At 44.5% G+C, this 19,131-nt stretch overlaps 1 protein-coding gene across 1 annotated transcript in view; it reads right to left on the reverse strand.

Moving 5' to 3' along the window:
- Positions 1 to 3,310: 3,310 nt before the first annotated feature.
- The window catches only part of LOC145394961 (zinc finger protein ZIC 1-like), a 40,522-nt gene continuing 24,701 nt past the window's right edge, over positions 3,311 to 19,131 (reverse strand). Inside the window, exon 2 of the mRNA XM_080268710.1 lies at positions 3,311 to 3,816. Coding sequence (XP_080124836.1) covers positions 3,311 to 3,816 — 506 coding nt within the window. The remainder of the gene's footprint in view (positions 3,817 to 19,131) is intronic.

Below are 19,131 nucleotides of genomic sequence, written 5' to 3' on the forward strand. Positions count from 1 at the left end.
TTCCTACCTCATCTGATATCTACGGGTCATCCACCTTTATGCAACAACGATTTAGACATTGTTGGAGTGACCCAGTTCCGTCAGATGAAAACACACCAACTATAGTGTTAAGAGACGGATCCATAAACTGAGTACATGATGTTGGCAGGGCGGTCCCCAGACTGTGATGGTCAGATTTAAAACACCTGTGAGGAAATTAAATGGCTCAGCTGCATTTCATGATATATAAAGCATTGAATAAAAAGGTAGCGTAGCCAAAGTCCCTTAAAATCTTAGCATATACTGTACTGTGTATCATCATCATCATCATCATCATCATCATCATCCCGACCTCATTTCCCACCTTAGGATGGGGTGAGGCCTAAGAAAGGACTCCAATAACATGACTTTATAGGTTGTTTGTAGGGGAGGGTAAGTCCCCGAATTTTTGCGAGGATAGAGCGCGTCTGACTTCTCTGTATAATTACTAAATTCATTATCTAATATACAGGATCCGGACTCACTATATCTAACAACCACAAGCGTTCTGTAAGTGACCGTCAATTGTCAGTCTTTAGATAACCTGCTTTATTTCTCAGCTCTATCCCGGTACGAGATCAGTACGTGTTTGAGGGTAAATGACACAGTGGGAGGCGGCCACATGACACCTGCCAGACACCCCTTTATCATTCATTTCTGCCACCTGGCGGATTTTGTTTACCTTTAGAGAGAGATTTTAAGTTTCATCAACTCCTTTACCACCAGGGTCTTTCCTTAGCTGAATAAAATCGTCTCGCAGTAGCAGGAGTAAACTAAACCTTATTCACTTTAACTTGGCGGAGATTTTAGTCCTTTGCAGCCCATTTCCCTCAGCTGTTTCGAAAGAGGACGGTACTAAAGATACGCATCCTTTCCGCAGCACTTCTTCGTGACTAGCACCACATTCCGTTGTAAATCCTTCGTTACAGCTTAGAAATCAAGATGGAGGGATGACAATTTTACGCCTAGTTAAAGTGAACGGAGTATAGAAATAGAGGTACTGAAAGAGTCAAAGCCTGGCAGGGGTCACGTAGACTGCTCTCCCACAAACACGGCATTTTAGGTTTTAGTGTTTTAATGAAGGGAAAAAAAAAATAAACAACACTATACACAGACATAAACAGAGGTACATACAACACGTGTGTGTGTGTGTAGGTGTGTATGAATTTCCACAGGTGAGAATTTGTGTGTGTGAGATAAATAAATAAAAGATTAAAAAAAACTGTGTTGAGCACCTTGGTAGGGTTGTATAAAAAATCGCTTTGTGAATCAGGGCCTGGAGTCACGAACAGACTTACGATCAATTTTCTCTCGTAACTTAAGATTCTGAACATGAACAGGAGAACTGGGAGGATTTTTGTTCTCTCCTGGTCCTCCTCCTTCCTGGGAAATTTAATCTTTTTCTCGTATCTCAGGTTTTGATTTGCAGGAAGAAGAAGAGTTAGGGGAGTTTCTGGTGCCTCCTTTGCGTCTCCATCCTAGGAAAAAAATATCATAGTTTCCCATTGTAACTATGAAAGGGAATTTGAAATGGGGGTCGCCTCTCCCCCTCCCCCCCTATTTTCGTCAGACCTGTGATTACTTAGAGAGAGAGAGAGAGAGAGAGTGAGAGAGAGGGGGGGGGACAATCAAGCCCCCTCCCCCCTTCCCAAAGTGCTGGATCTGGCCCTCTTGATTTTTTCCAAGGAAGAACAGGAGATAGATAGACAGACAGATAGATAGATAGACAGATAGATAGATAGATAGATAGATAAATAGACAGATAGACAGACAGATAGACAGCAACATGGCAAGATTATATAGTTTTCTTGTTATTATCACAGTATTGTTTTTCTCACTGCTTTTCTTTATGCAGGAAGGAGGAAGCGAATTAAAACCTTCTTACTATAAAAAAAAAAAAATACCGAGAATTACGAGAGAAAAATGATCCTAAGTTTGTTTTTGGCTCTCAGCTCAGGTCTCAATAGCAGTGACGCGGACCCCCCTTGCTGGTGGGCGCGTCACATGCAGGGTCGCGCAGTACAAACTTATCCTTTAGAGTGCCCGTATTCCCGTCGGCGTAGGGAGGCTCCGTTACACCCTTTCCTTAGCGATTTATTTTGCACATTACACCTCAGTATTCTCTTGTATGTTAGTGGTACAAATTGATACTGAAAAGATATACATTAACTTGTACAGCGTGTATGTATGTTTGTATGTATAATTATATGTATGTATGTATGTATGTATGTGTGTGTATGTATGTATGTATGTTGAGGGTGAGATGTGAATGTGGAGACCTGTGCTGGAGTGTTGAAGTGGAGGGTGAGATGTGGACGTGGGGGTATTGGGCTAAGGGAGTAGAGTAGTCTGTGTCATTGAAGGGATCTTGATGGGGTGCGAAAGTGTGAGACAACATGAAGGGCCATACTACAGCACCCGCTTAAATGTCCACTTTGGATGGAATTGAACCCAGGTCAGAAGGATTGGCCTCATTAAAAAAAAAAAAAAAAAAAACATACAAGAGAATATCAAGGCCTAAAATAAATCGCCAGGGAGGATGTTTTACGAATCCTCCCCTACCAACGACCCTACGGTGAATAGGCTGTCTGTACACTATATACAGTACACTATACACTATGTACACGCTATGTACAGTCGCTGAGAAGGAGGGATAAGACGTGGTGCCCCTGAGACGACCTCCAGACGCCTCCAGATTGTGTGTGAGGGTCGCTTCTCGCCAATTTAAGATGCTGTGTAATACCTCTCCAATTATAGCTTGTCTCTGCACACAGCACAATTTAATATTCCTGTTTATAGCCTAAGTATTCTCCTCTGTGATATATGTATGCAGTCTATATTAACTTTGAATATAGACTGCATATATGAGTAAGAGAAAAGTATATGTGTAGTTTGGAGACTAACTCGCTGAGGAAAAGGTGCTTGGAAACCTCTTAAGTCGACTTACGAGGTTTCCCAGCACTCCTTACTCAGCGACTTATTTTCCTTATGACAGCTTAATATATTCCTCTGTGCCTTTTAATATCTCTTTAATATCGATATAGTCTGCATAAATACACAAAGGGGAGAATACTAGTTGCTTTTGATGTGGTTCTAGGTTCATTTTGGTCTGAGGTTTACGTGAATCTGAACCCGGTGGACTGCAGGCTGAACCCCCACAGGAAACTACCATCGTGCCATACACAGAAGCAAGCCCATAAGGAAGAGGTACCAAAACGCTTCCTGTGTGCTACCGAGAATACGACCCTTGCTGGAGATTGGCGGAGGGCGGGCATCCAGGGGCCAGGGAGTGCTAGTACGCCGTGGAGGTGGGCGGTAGGACGTGGGTTAGGCTTCCAACGGGGCTGTGTTCGTTGCTGGGGGGCGTTGGCATCCCCGCGGCGCTCTGACAGACGTACCACTCGCTTAGGTTCGTCGAGTGTCCGCTGCCTGCCGTACCTCCCCCACCTCCCCCTCCACCTCCTCCGCCTCCACCTGAGCCTCCGAGACCCGAGCCCCCGGTTACGAGGGAGGTCTGGCCGGTATTCGAGGACGAGACCAGCGAGGACGAGGTGGAGGTGCCGTTCGTCGTCGTCGAGTCGTCGCTCTCGTAGCCGGAGCCCGAAGGTGGCGGGGACTTTCCGTGGACTTTCATGTGTTTCCTGAGCGAGGATGGGTGGGTGTAGGACTTGTCGCAGCCACGGACCTTGCAGTTGTAGGGCTTGTCCGAGGTGTGCACGTGGGAGTGTTTTTTGCGGTCCGAGGAGTTGGCGAATCGTCTGTCACAGCCTTCGTACTCACACCTGAACGGCTTCTCACCTGGAAGAGAAGGAGGAAATTAATGTTTGCAAAGGATAGGGGTTGAGGTTATTCTGTCAAGTTTCTGATCTCTCTCTCTTTCTTTCTCAAAGACATCCAAAAATCGAATCTGATCACCTTTTTCTCATCTTAACTCTCAAAACAAGACAACAGGAAAGAAATATCTATAGAAACTTTGTCGACACATTTACTGAGGTTAGGAAGGTAAATCAAGAACACTTACAGGACACACACACACACACACACACACACACACACACACACACACACACACACACACACACACACACACACACACACACACACACAGGGTTTACATATTTACTTTCATTGTTTTGTTATTGTCGTCATTGTTACTGTTTTTGTTGTTGAGTTTTTGTTTTTCTTGGTGTTGTTGCTAGTACTGTTTTTGTTACCGCTGTAGTGGTAGTAGTAGTAGTAGTAGGAGTAGTAGTAGTAGGAGTAGTAGTAGTAGTAGTAGTGGTAGTAGGAGTGGTAGTGGTAGTAGTAGTAGTAGTTATTGTTGTTCTTGTTGCTATTCTTGCTATTGTTTGTTATTGTTTTTTTTATTTTTGTTGTTGTTGACGTAAGCGATTAAGGTTGCATGACCAAAATCGACAGACGATTTTAATCCCTCAACTCCCAGGCTTCTCCTATTAGGCCATAAGCGATAGTCAGCAGTTTAACCTGTATAGAAGCCAACATGAGGATAGTAAACTCCTCCAGACGATTTTATTCTTCCCTACGGCTAGACGGTTTTTATGTGAGCTACCTGCTGACCTCTGACCCCCAGGTGAAGGTCGTCAGCGCGTGTCAGCCATCAGTCAGCGTGAGGGGAGGTCAAATTAACTCTGACAGCGGGGTAGGTATCATGACAGGCCTCGTTTCCAAGTGACTAGCAATTCACATCTTTGGTCTCTGATGCCTCTTTCTCTGGTTCACGTCTATCTGTCTATCTATAGCCCGACGCCCTAATCCCGCAAAGGGTGGCCGCAGACAAAACGCCTCCAAGTCGATCTGTCACCCACCATTTGAATGCCCTCCCCCCAACTCACTCCCCACTCCCTCATATACCTCTCAACTCCATCCCTCCAAGTACTGCCTGAAAAATAACTATCTTCCCAATTTCGTCTGAAGACAATTTGAAGCTGGCGAAGTACGGTGAGAACCCCCATCTCTGCCACTGGGGGTTTCAGAGGCTTCGATAATTCCGCTATGTATTCGTTAGACTTTGGGAAGATACGTGTCTCTCTGTGCACTCGAGGATGAGGAGTTGATGTAATATTTTCACGTCTTGCTTCGCACTTTCCTCTGCTGGCTAATTTTTGTAAACTGAGGGAGGCTTGGTATGTTTCTCTGTACACTGATACGAGTAATTGTATTTGCTATGATGCTTCAGGGAAATTTCTACCGGTTATTCATTATTATTATTATTATTATTATTATTATTATTATTATTAGTGTTGTTGTTGTTGAATAACCCATGTCCGTCTGGCCAACGAGACCCGTCAACCGAGGACAAGTAACCCCCATTCCACCTCCTCCTCCTTAACCCACCCGTCGTAAACCACCCCACGCCGTCCCTTGTTCTGTTCTGTGGGTCTTGGTCCCTTCCACGCATCGCAAACTAGGACGAGGCAATGAGGAGGTGAAAAAGGAAGGAAAAAAAAATCTACGCACACATATTAAGGTTTAATGATTTAGTTTTATAAATTTCAAGTACCCGGCACACACACACACACACACACACACACACACACACACACACACACACACACACACACACACACACACACACACACACACCCTAGGCCCCCCGCTGTGACCATCCTAGCCCCGAGGCACCACATGGCCGTATGGTCGGTAATCAGGGCTAAATGGCCGGTACTGCGGGACGTAAGGGAACAGGAGTCTAGTGTGGGTAGGAAGCTCCCTAACACCTCTTCCTTACCGGTTTATTCCCGATTCTGCTCCGTTACTGTATTCTTGTGTGATATTCGTGTAATCTGTGTCGACATTAATAAAATCTAAGCAGAAAAAAAAAAGAGGATGTTAATGTGTGGTTTGGAAAATAAGTTGCTAAAGAAGAGGTGTTAGAGAGACTCCTTACCCGACGAGAATACGGGACAGGGAGCCCCAGGCACAGGAAATTGTCCAGAGGGTAACACACACACACACACACACACACACACACACACACACACACACACACACACACACACACACACACAGCCAATACAGCCCTTCAACTCTCGCATAACACACACACACACACACACACACACACACACACACACACACACAGAGCCAACACATCACATCACCTTTCATAAACGCTTCCTCGACACCCTATCCTGATTCGTACTTGGCTAGCAGAGGAGAGATGCATTCTGGCTATCACTCTTCCACTGAGGAGGAAGGCCTTTTATGCAATGGAAAAAAAAAATGCAGAAATAGTATAGTCATCAGAATATTAATATAATCCTGTATATTCACAATTATAGCAAGCAGGAAATAAAAACATGGACTTATCATTATTAAAATCACTACGTAAAGCTTCCTGGTGATGGGCATAAAATATAACTAAGAGAAACATAACTTATTCATCTCTATTCATCTCCGTCTAAGAATGCAGCTCTGTAGGGGCACGAGTGTCCAAATAACAGAGATGATCACCAAGTTTACACTACCATTTCCACGGCTAAGGACTGCCCTATTCTTATAAAGGTCGGCTGCTTGAAATAAGGTTCAATAAGGCCCATTCAGAGGGGGAGGAAGAGGGAAGAAAGGGGCTGAGAGGATGAATGGGGAAGGCTGTGCTGAGGCGGTGGGTAAGGAAGTCAATGGTGGTGGTAGTAGTTGTAGTAGCAGCAGAAGTAGTAGTAATATTGTAGTAGTAGTAGTAGTAGCCCCTGGTTCATCGGAAACGTAAACCCTGTGGACTGCAGACCGAAGTAGCCCACCTGTAGTCAATCATGGAACTGAAAGTGTATAACCAGGCAGTTGATCCGATAGGCTAAATGGGTGCCACCACGTGAAGGCGTCCATCTCCGGCACCCCCAGAATCACCCACGTCAGCAGGTCATCTTTAACCCCGTCACTGATCTGTTAAATATTTGTCTCCTTGTCCACAGGCACTGGGATTAAATTTATAGTCACTGGGATCTTTACACGGGAGGCTAAGCTGTGAGGTTCCTTTACTGCAGGAGAGAGGGAGAAAAAAATATAATAAAGAAGGGTGGAAATAAAACTCGACATTTATAGCGGGGGTTTCTTTAGGGGGATAACCATAAGGCGGCCCTATTCTCGTGGGCTTAGGGGGATCCTTTGCACCTTCTCCCTAGCGATTTATTTGCCTCGCCTTAATGTGCTCTTGAATGCGGTTTTATATATCTTTTTTTTTTATTTCATGGACGCCTTCATGTGGTGACACTGATATGGCCGGGTGGTGCATCTGTTCTGTTATGCAAACGTTCATCACCTTCCTCCCTATCCCCAGAAAGGGACGATGGTGGACTCCGGGATTAGGGGAATTTTAGCCTGTGGTCCACCGGGTTCACGTTCAGACGAATTCTCGGCTCAAACTAAAACACACACATACACACACACACACACACACACACACACACACACACACACACACACACACACACACACACACGAAAATGAAAAAAACAAAAACAAATATGAAGTAAGAACAAGAACAGGGACCAGATTCATACCTCTGATCTATACAAGAGTCACTGAGGCAGACACTCAATTATATCTTCAAATCCCAGTCCTAGAATACTACATAAAAGCCAAAATTGACATCCAGTAAGCGAAAGTAAACTGGTGAGGAAGAGAGGTAGCGGCGAGCCCCTGGGAGCAAACGATCCCCCGGTATCGTATAGCGAGCCTCTGACAACACTGGCGCGTGGCCTACGATACACGGTACTTAACACTTGTAAGGCCAAGGCAGAGAGACAGGGGCAAGGAGTGGCCCTAGCGAGTCTCTTTAGCTGACAGGAATACTGAAGATTATCCGTCTCTTCAGTGCAGTCGCGTGTATTTAATTACTGTATAATCTCATCTCCATACGATTTTATTTAATCTAAGAAGACTCGAACTTCGACGGGCTAGAAGCAGTCTCAACACTTTCCATAATTACGCGAAGTCTTTGAACAGAAACGAGCCAAATTTCGAGACAAGCAGGTAGGTACGAGGTGCACTGGGGAGTCTCCTAACTAAAAATATGATCGAGGAGAAGAGCATACAGACACGATGGTTGAGAAAAGGAGAGTCTGGGCCAACACTGACGCGTGGCCTACGACAAACAAGGTACTTAGGGCTGGTGAGGTCATGGTAGCCCTTTTAAGTTCATGGTAGCCCCTGTATGGTTATGGCAGCCCCTCTTCTCATAGGCCATGGCAGCCTCTTTAAGGTCATGGTAGCCCCTTTAAAGTTACGGTAGCCCCTGTAGGGTCATGGTAGCCCCTCCTCTCATAGGCCATGGTAGCCCCCTTTTCTCATATCTCAGAGTAGTGAGGGAACTATAGCACGTGCTCCAACTCAGGCTACCTCCCTCCCTCCCTCCCTCCCTCCCTCTCTGCCCTTCCCTCTCCTCCGCCCTCCCTCCCTCTCTACCCTTCCCTCCCCTCCGCCCTCCCTCCCTCCAGTCATCTCTCTCTCACCCCTCCCCTCCTTCCACCCTACCCTCAGTCTTTCACTCTCAGCTCTTTCTCTCTTGTCTCCCAACAAATATTTAGCTCCAGATATTCTCTCTCTCTCTCTCTCTCTCTCTCTCTCTCTCTCTCTCTCTCTCTTCTCACCTTGCGTCCTCTCCTACTTATCCAGTCAGTTATGTAAGATATAAGCGTAATTCTCTCTCTCTCTCTCTCTCTCTCTCTCTCTCTCTCTCTCTCTCTCTCTCTCTCTCTCTCTCTCTCTCTCTCTCTCTCTCTCTCTCTCTCTGTTATAACCGACAGAGGCTGGATAACAATACTGGGCGTGGAGGGGGAGAGGGGGGGGGTCCATGGGGGCGTGGGGGGAGAGGGGGGTCCATGGGTGGGGTGGCGGTAGGTTGGTCGGGCGAAGAAATTACCTACGATAATTTTTCCCTCCATTTACAATAATCTCCATCACTACTTACGAAAATTTCTCAACTTACGATATTTTTTCTCGCTACTTACGATAATTTCTTTAGCTGCTTACAATAATTTCTCTCGCTACATACGATAATTTCTCTCGTTACTTACGATAATTTCTCTCGTTACTTACGATAATTTCTCTCGTTACTTACGATAATTTCTCTCGCTGCTTACGATAATTTGTCTCGCTACTTACGATAATTTCTCTCGCTACTTACGGTAATTTCACTCGCTACTTACGATAATTTCTCTCACTACTTACGATATTTTCCTTTGCTACTTACGATAATTTCTCTCGCTACTTAAGATAATTTCTCTTGCTACTTACGATAATTTCTCTCGCTACTTACGATAATTTCTCTAGCTACTTACGATAATTTCTCTCTTACGATCATTTCTCTTGCTACTTACGATAATTTCTCTCGCTACTTACAATAAATTCACTGTTGCAACCTTTAATTTTTCCTCTCATAACTTACGGTAGTCCTGCTGCAGCCTGCGATTGCTCACATGTTGCAATTTGCGATAGTACTTTTGCCAGTGTTTTCCTTCGCCTCTCGGCACTGAATCGATTAATCCTTCACCATAATATTCTTTGTCTTGCGTCTGTCTCCCCCACTCTACACTGCACCAATAACACAGGACTGTCAAAATATTCCCCTGTTCTAGCAGTTACCAGTGAATCGGGGATACCGCTCTGTAATATTCTCCTCTATAATATTCTGCTCCAGTTCTAGTCAGCGTCTCATTTCTCCACTCAGCACTTCCTCGGTAATACAGCTCTCTATCAGCACTGCTCTACTCTATACCATTTTGTTATGCCACTCAGCACTTCATCTATAATACGACTCTACTCCATCGTTCCCCCATCCTATAACTTCTTCTCTAACTCAGCACTAAATCTATAATTCGGCTTTATCATAACATTCGTCTGCCCTATAAATTCTTCTACTCAGCACTTCATCTATAATACGACTCGACCATACTATTCCTCTGCCCTATAACTTCCTCTCTAACTCAGCACAGCATCAATAACACGCCTCTATTACCACATTCCCCTATTCTAGCTTGCGTCAGCGTCTTGGCACTCAGCACTGCCTTGGCCCCCACCCCGAGGAAAAACAGGGAGCTCAGCAGGGGTCAGAGGCAGTGGGGAGAAAAATAGCATGTTTTTCATGTCACCAGCAGTACCCGGTCTGTACTGCACGTTAGAGTACTTCCTAACGCATTTATTGGGTCGTTAGAGTTAGTACAATTAGTAGGGGAGACTGTTAATCCCTTCACTACGAAAGGACTCCTGTCAACTGAATAAAATCGTCTTGAAGTAGCTAGATGAAGATAATTTACGTTTGCTGTCTTGAGATACTTAACACCTCATGAGATACCTTATATTATTTACTCCGTCTATACTCTGTTCACTTTATCTTGGCCTAAAATTGCCATCCCTCCATCTTGAGTACTGAGTTATAACAACAGATTGTCACTAGAATACGATGCTAGTCACGAAGAGGTGCTACAGAGAGGATGTACAACCACAGTATTGTCTTTCTCTGCCACTGAGCTACGTGATACAAGCTGCAAAAAAATGAAAATTTGAGCCAAGTTAGAATGAATCGACTATAACACCAGACGACTTTACCTGCCGAAGCGAAACCTTCCAGAGTTTCAGTTATGGTACAGTTGACAACATAAGTACCTGGGACAGCATTAGTGTGCAGCAGAGGTCAGCCATTTAGTACACTTGACAACCTTGAAGCAGGGCAGTGAAATGGCGGGGGACAGGGCGACATGGAGGCGATTTGTTTGTGGCCACCCCTTACGGGATTATGGCGTATGGCAATAGATAGATAGATGGACAACCTTGAATAGCATGTTTGATGGTGGCACTGACATGAATGAAAGAAGATGTGAATTATTAGTTAAAATGGCCACGTACTGTAAATGTGATATATGAACATTTGAAATTGTAGCCAGACCTCCACTTCACACAGGCTGTCTCGAGTTTATGTGTGGCCAATGTTTTTAACGCAAGGAAGAAGGAACCAAAGGCCAGGAGCCCGCAAACCGTTCCCTCCAAGAAAAAACAAAAACAATGCAACAGAGAGTTAAATTCAAGATCCGTTCATTTCGAGATGCCTGGACATACTGTGTTTGAAAGACCGGCGATCATAGGAAGTAGGAAACACAGACAGAGGGAGACAGTTCCAGAGTTGACCTGTACACTCTCTCATTAAAAGGCTGTCTCCAAATAATCTCAAAAGGACGAGAGGCCACTCATTAGGGAAAAGAAAGAAACAAAGAATGAAAGATAGAGGGAGAGATAGACAGATAAAAGGAAAAAGAAGAATACGTGCACTTTTTTTTTTTTTTTTAGAGTTACTAGAGCTGTTTTTCAATTTACAAAAGACGGGAAACGAATAAAATCAAACGTCGGTAGCCAGAAATAATGGTCAAAAATTCCCACATTAAAAACCCGCTACAACGATACAGATGACGCTAAATTGTACGATGATGAAGATAGCAGTGAGTAATTTCTGCTAGACTGACACAGAGGTCCATGAAAGTAACGATGATGACAGAAGTAATGAGTTTCCTAATGAAGGGGGGAGAGAGGTGGTTGATGATGATGATGATGTTGATGATGATGATGATGTATGATAAAGGGGAAAATTGTGAGCATTACGGTGACAAACGGTGAGGTAAATGGTAATGAATGGGGGTACGGAAGTCGCTCTGTCATTGCGATTACGGATGGAAGGTACTGTGAAGTCAGGGAAAAAGTTCGCCTAGCACCTCTTCCTTAGCGATTTATTTTTGGATATGGCTGGTTAATATCCTCTTGTATTATATTTATGCAGTGTATGGCGATATTACAATAGTTTATGTAACACAGGGAAGGGTAATAAGGTGTAATAAGGAAAATAAATCGCTTAGAAAGAGGTGTTACGGAGCCTCCTTACCCTACAAGAATTATGGCCTACGAAGTGAGGTATGGATGAGTCTCCTTGGTTACTAGTTGAATTTACTCTCCACTTCAAGGTGTCTCTCTCCATCGCCCAGGTAGCTTATTATTTACTGAGATGGAGGTGAGGCAGGTAAAAGGACAGGTTATAAATCATTACGCCTGCTTCTTACGTAATAGAGAGAGAGAGAGAGAGAGAGAGAGAGAGAGAAAGGTATGACGAGGTAGGGTGGTGTAGGTTAGGTAAGGTGATGGTGTATAGAGTAAGGTAGGGTGGTGTAGGATGAGGCAGGGTGTAGGGTAGGGTGGTGTAAGGTGATGGTGTAGGGTAAGACGGTGTGTAACATGGAGGAGGGTGGTATGTGGTGGTATGATGGTGAAGGAGGAAGGAAGGAAGGAAGGAAGGAAGGAAGGAAGGATGGAAGGAGGGAAGAACGGGAGACCACAAGCGAACCTCCCATTCCATGTATTGATTAGTGTCTAGGGTGATACTGGGTGCTAGATAGGGTGCTAGGTAGGGTGTTAGGATGTGGTATGAGGCAGGGTGGCGTATGGTGGTGGTGGTGCAGGAGGAAGGAAGGAAGGGAGACCACAAGCGCACCTAAATCCTTGTCTTCATTAGTCTCTATTCTACCTCGGCTCACTACTACACCTGGCCTCTCCCTGAAACACAGCTCTCCTAGTCAGTCTCCCTTCCCTTTCCCTCCCCTCCCACACCCTCCACACCTCCCTACACCCCTCTAAAGCACACTCCATCGATACCGCTAACTTGGGAGTAACTTTGGCGATCGAATGTGTGGGTTTCTTGCAGTTCGCTAAAATATCTCCAGGTGAAAAGAGAGGTAGTGTTGTTAAGTTGGCGGGTGGTTGGTTGGTTTGGAGAGGTAAGGTTCCAACAGGCCGTCTCTCTCTCTCTCTCTCTCTCAGCATCGGTTATACTTCTTTATATGTTTAGGTATGTGCAGTAAAATAACGTAGACGACTGAGGTGATGCAAGAATTTATCATAAACTAATTATAGTAGGTGTGTGTACTGTTTTTAAGCGATTGTTCCTGTACAAAAAAAACGAACAATAAACTAACATAGCACCCACACCCTACACCACACCCTACACCACCCAACACCACACTACACCCTACACCACCCTACCCCACACCTTACATTACCTCACATCACCCTGTCTCTCACCTAATATCATCCTACCTGGCATCCCTTGCACCCTACATCATCATCCTACTTACACCCTAGACTCTCCAAACCTTCACCATAGTCCACCCTATTCTCTATATCCCACACCCTATCCTACACCGTACGCTGCCCTACACCACCACCCTATCCTATGCACACCTTACCCCTCACCCTACACCACCCTACACCACCACCCTATTCTATGCACACCTTACCCCTCACCCTACACCACCCTACACCACCACCCTATCCTATGCACACCTTACCCCTCACCCTACACCACCCTACGCCACCACCCTATCCTATGCTCACCTTACCCCTCACCCTACACCCTTGTCGTCCTCACTCTCCTTCCAGACTCCAAATAACTCGTGCAAATAGGTTACTCACATGATCGCACTTACTATTCTTAAGTAGCACAAAATAGCTTAAGATATTTTCCTTCTCGTTACTAAGATACTTTTTGCGGAAGGATCGGGAGACCATGAAGGGAATTTGTACTATATTTTCCTTGTCCTTCCTGCTTTCCTGACCTTTCCTGACCTAGCTGAAGCCATGGTGCTAGTCACGAAGAAGTGCAAGCAATGTGGAGTGGTGATGTTTCCTTTCGTCGACGTTGAGCTACGGGAAATGGGCTTCAAAAAGGATGGAAATTTGGGCCAAGTTGAAGTGAGTGTACTAGAGAGAGAGAGAGAGAGAGAGAGAGAGTCCCTGGATTCAAAGGTTTAATTGGGGACCTGAAGCCTCAAGGAAGTGGTTGTGACATCATCATTTACATCTCTTTGGCGGTAGATTTGGCGCGGGTGTGTACATGATTGAGGTGCGAAGGGGGGTGTTGTGCGCCAATTAGAGAGAGAGAGAGAGAGAGAGAGAGAGAGAGAGAGAGAGAGAAGGAGAGAGAATCAACCTCCCCTCGGGGTGTGGGGTGTCAGCAACAGTTCCTCTGGGCGGCGTGTTGAATCGAAACCAAATTGCTACCCCTCTTTTTCCCCTCTCTTTCCCCTCTCTTTTTTCTCTCTTTTCCCTCTCTTTCCCCTCTCTTTCTCCTCTCTTTTACCCCTCTCTTTCCCCTCTCTTTCCCCTCTTTTTCCCCCTCAATTTCCCTGATGCCTACGACTGAACATTAATTTCGTGATATATACCAAAGTTTTAAATCTCTCCTACTTCTTCTACTTTCAAAATTTTACCTGGCGTGTGTGTGTGTGTGTGTGTGTGTTTGTGTTTTGAAGCTGCGTATATGGAAGTTGTTGCTGTTTTTTTCGTGTGTGTTTTTTTGGTGTGTTTTTTTGTGGATTTTCTGGAGAGCAAGAAGGACACGACGCGCAGGGAAAATGTTGGTGGGTTGTGGTTGTTGGTAACTGCGTTGGTCTCCCCCCCCCCTCCCTCTCTCTCTCTCTCTCTCTCTCCGTCCGTCAGCTTGTTAACCTTTTTATCACGTGCCATTAAGTGTGTGTGTGTGTGTGTGTGTGTGTGTGTGTGTGTGTGTGTGTGTGTGTGTGTGTGTACGCGGCCTGAGCTCTACACATGTAGGATTTTTAGACAGCAATAATAATAATAAAAAAAAAGATTGCATAGGATTGAAGGATTAATGGGGAGGGAAATCTTGGATAAGGGGGATTTTTTTTTTCTTAAGGTTACATCTATCTATCTATCTGTCTGTCTGTCTATCTATCTGTCTATCTATCTATGTGAAAATGGAAAGAAAACATGAAAGTCTATTTAAGATGGTTAAATTTTGAAAGATTAGTATGGAAAAGATGTTATATTATTGGGACATACACTTTAATAATAATAATAACAGTAATAATAATAATAATAATAATAATAACAATAATAATAATAATAATAAGAGTAATAGTAGTAGTGGTAGTAGCAGCAGCAGCAGCAGCAGTTGCAGTAGTAGTAATAATAATGATAATAATAATAATAATAATAATAATAATAATAATAGTCTGTTTTTTACTTCAAAAGCTCCATTTCTTCCTAAACAACTCATTAACCTAGACACTTATTTACATCTTTACAGTTAGAAGATAAATAAAACTAAATAAATAACGCAATAAATAAATAAATAAAATAGAAAGAGGCAGTAATTTAGTGAAAAAAATAAATTCCTTGATAGAAAGACCCAAGCATGGAGACTCAGCCTGTGAAGAAAGACGTAGGAAAAGGTAAACGACCTAATCCCACACCTGACGTAGCAGGAGACAGGTGAGAATTGAAGCCTAACACCTTGAAGAAAAAGTTAAGGCGCAAGGAGACCTGGCCACTCTGAGACCTAAGAAACCAGGGACAGAAGCTATAATGTTTTCTTAGCTTAAGGTGTTTTTAAAAAGGGTTCTAATTTTTTTATCTTCTTTCATAAATCTGTCAAATAATTCGTAGCCAAACTAGATGCGTGGTAAGGTGAAATACCCAACCAAAGAATATCTATCTACTTGTCTATCTAACTTTTAATTCATCTATCTACCTGTCTATCTATCTACACTTAAACGCCTTAATTCCATAAGGGGTGGCCACAAACAAATCGCCCCCATGTCACCCTGTCCCCTGTCATTAGGTTGCACTCCCTTCAGTTCACATCCCTTCCCCCCTACAGTATATCTCTCCATCCAATCCCTCCATCTCATACTCGGTCTGCTGCTCCTCCTCCTCCCTCCTCCACCACACACACACACACACACACACACACACACACACACACACACACACACACACACACACACACACAGTCAACCTCTCATTCTCCTCTCTTCCAGCATGCCCAAACCACCTCAGAGCATTTCTCCTTAACGCTTTCAATCACACAACACCGCCACGCTCCTTCACTTCCACATTTGTCTGTCTGGCTCTCCACGTAACTCAGCTTGATTTCTGGACGTAACTTGACTAACTACTAAGGAAACTAACTTGTAATCGTGTGTTGAGAATCTTTATAAAGTTTTTTCCCTGACGAGTGCTAGAAATCAGCATCGTAGATTGAAATGGACAGTGATAGAATTGAACCGAGTTGGGATGAAAGGGAAAGGACTTGATACCCATGAGAAGGAAAGACTGGGGGAGAGGAGGAGAGGATTAGGAGGAGGAGGGAGGAGGGAGGAAGGAAAGAAGTTTGAAGAGATGGAGGAGAAGGAAAAGACGGAGGAGCGGGAGGTAGGAGATGGAGAAGAAGGAGGAAGATGGAGGGGGGAGGAAGTTTGAGGAGACTGAGGGAGAAGGACGAAGAATAGGGGGGGGGGAAGAGAGAAAGTCTGGGGAGAAGGAGATGGAGGAAGAGGGGATACTGTAATTTATTCATTTTCATCTGACGGAACTGACCATCTCCCAAAATTCGACTACTAAATTATGGATGCTTGAAATGTGATGAAGCTTTTTGAAGAGTTGGAATGAGTCTCCTTGGTTACTATTCGAATTCATCCTTCAATCTGACTACACCTGGCTATCACCTGAGTGGGGAAGGAGTTTGGGGTCTTTGCTATGTGGAGACAACTCGACTTGGAGGGGATGGGGAGAGTATTTGGAGGGGGATGGAGGGGGGAACCAGGAGGAGGGGTGAGTGGGAAAATCTGGGGGAAAGAAACGGGGGTCCAGGAGGAGAGAGAGAGAAATTGGAGGGAGGCAGAGGGGGGGGAAGGAAAGGGAATGAAGCTCGCTAAAAGGACAAGAATCAGGAGAGGAACTGAATTCTTGTGGTCGCTACAATACAGATTTTGTGAACTGTAATAATTTTCTTTAGTTCAGTATAGCAAGGAAGCTTTGTTTATAGATGGACGGACTGACAGACAGATAGAAAGACAGACAGATAAAGAGATAGATAGATAGATATTTGTTCCAACAGCCTATCGTCCTCTGTCGATCTGCCTCATCTAATAACCTTATCCACCTATCTCTGTCCCATCTCACCGCATCTATCAGTTCTATCTCTCCTCATCACCCTCCCCCCACACACACACGCACAGACACACACACACGCACACACACAAAAGGACGCCTCAAGTGCCCTCATCCCTCCCTTCATATCTTAAGCACCCTTATTTAATTACGGTCACTGCTTCCTATTTCCCTTAACGTTAATTGGACAGGTGTGAGGAGTTGTCTCAGAATCTTCTTTTTTTCCCCTTTTCTATTCACTCATGTTTTTTCCTTCATTTTATTTGTTTTTGAAAGGTGGTCTCAGGAAATTTAAAAGCTTTCTGTGTCCCTTAGGCTATTTTTTTCCCCTTCTGAGCGTTACCTACTAAAATACTGTGGTGGGGAAAGGTTTGGATGCTGCTACTTCTGTTGCTACTGCTACTGTTGCTGCTGCTGATGTTGTTCCTGCTGCTACTGTTGCTGATGTTGTTGTTGCTGCTACTGTTGCTGCTGCTGCTGATGTACTCTGAGCTTCAATGCCCTAGATTTCAGTGCTGATAATATGCACTGCTTTTCCCTCACCAATATGCGCTATTCCCGTCTTCTGCTGCTTTTCTGCTGGTATCATTCACTGCTTTCCTATTCACTGTTTCTCTGCTGTTTATATTCACTGCCCTGCTTTACACTGCTTCTCTGCTGGCAATATCCACTGTTCCCCTTGTCTGCTTTTCTTCATATGTGCTACTTAACTCTAATGACACTGCCCGTCTGCTGTAATGGGCGCTGCTCTCCTTGTGTACTGCTGTTCTGCTCTTACTCTGCGCTGTTCTGCTGGTACCGTGTGCAGTTCGACTAGTACTGTGTCTGCTCTCCTAGTAACTCTCACTGCGCTTTTCTTGTATGTGCGCTTATCCTTCTGCACTGGTCGATTTATGCGCAGTTCCGTTCGTAATATGCGCTGCTCTCATACTGACGGTGGTAGTAGTAGTAGTAGTAGTAGTAGTGGCAGTGGCTGTGTACGTAGGTCTGTTCCTCACGCCTCCTTGATCACTGTGTCCCGCCGCACACACACACACACACACACACACACACACACACACACACACACACACATCCCACCCCGACCGCCGCCTCATTCGCACCCACCCACCCAGAAGATATACGGATTGCCTCCCTCCGCATCCACGACCTTGCGACTTGGTTTGAGAGAGAGAGAGAGAGAGAGAGGGAGAGAGAGAAGGCAGGAAGGAAGGAGAGAGATATGTACTGTATACGAGGGAAGAAGAGACATCATTTATCTGTTTATTTATTTATTTATTTATTTATTGCTGAGGCTGAAGTGACCACAGATGAGAGAGAAATCGTGACCTGCGACTCGCGCCAAAATTCGCGCGTTTGGCGAATGGCGACAGCTACACCAGACGTCAAATTCGGCCACTCAAAAAAAACTCATAAAAATCGCAATTAATGACTCACTTTTCGCAAATTAAGTGACCCACCTTGAATTACTCAGGAAACCCAAACAAATGAGGCCTTTTAAGTAATCCCAACTTCAGCAACTTCAGTAATTCCAGCGCTACGACACTATTAAGATCATTTTTTGCATTTATAATAATTTGGGTGAATTTTGAGAGACTGTACATCCCACGGTCATATTAATTTTCCACGTTGATTTCAAAATCGAAAAATTCAAGCCGTAACTTCAAAAATTCCACAACACAGGCCGTTCCAATATACACCTCTACACACCTGCTAACCTGGGGAGCAAACTTAGAGTGTAAGTGTACTCGCTCGCTCGCTTCGCTCGCTCGTACGAACACTGATAAAAGATCGTCATAGCTTGCAACAGTAACAGGCCAAAGAATATGAGGCAGAATAAATCGCTGAGGAAAAGACATCACGAAATAACTTTAAAATTGACAAGAGGATACAAAAAATAAATAAGTAAATAAATAAAACAAATCGCCAAAGAAGAAATTTTACGTAATCCACCGAAGCCATACGGGAATTCGGCCACACAGGAATCGAACGCGCGACCTTCATGTAGAGTTGTCCACGGGGTTTGAAGGGCAGAAGGGGAATATGATGTCTGATTTCTAAGGGACACAAAGGAGTGGAAAATTCTTGAAATGATCTCAAGTGGAATTTACTCTCTTTCCTCTCAATGTGGCGTACTTTTTAACC

The sequence above is a fragment of the Coenobita brevimanus genome, chromosome 29, assembly GCF_032717465.1.
Source record: "Coenobita brevimanus isolate Jiangsu-jjx chromosome 29, ASM3271746v2, whole genome shotgun sequence".
Lineage (NCBI taxonomy): Eukaryota > Metazoa > Arthropoda > Malacostraca > Decapoda > Coenobitidae > Coenobita > Coenobita brevimanus.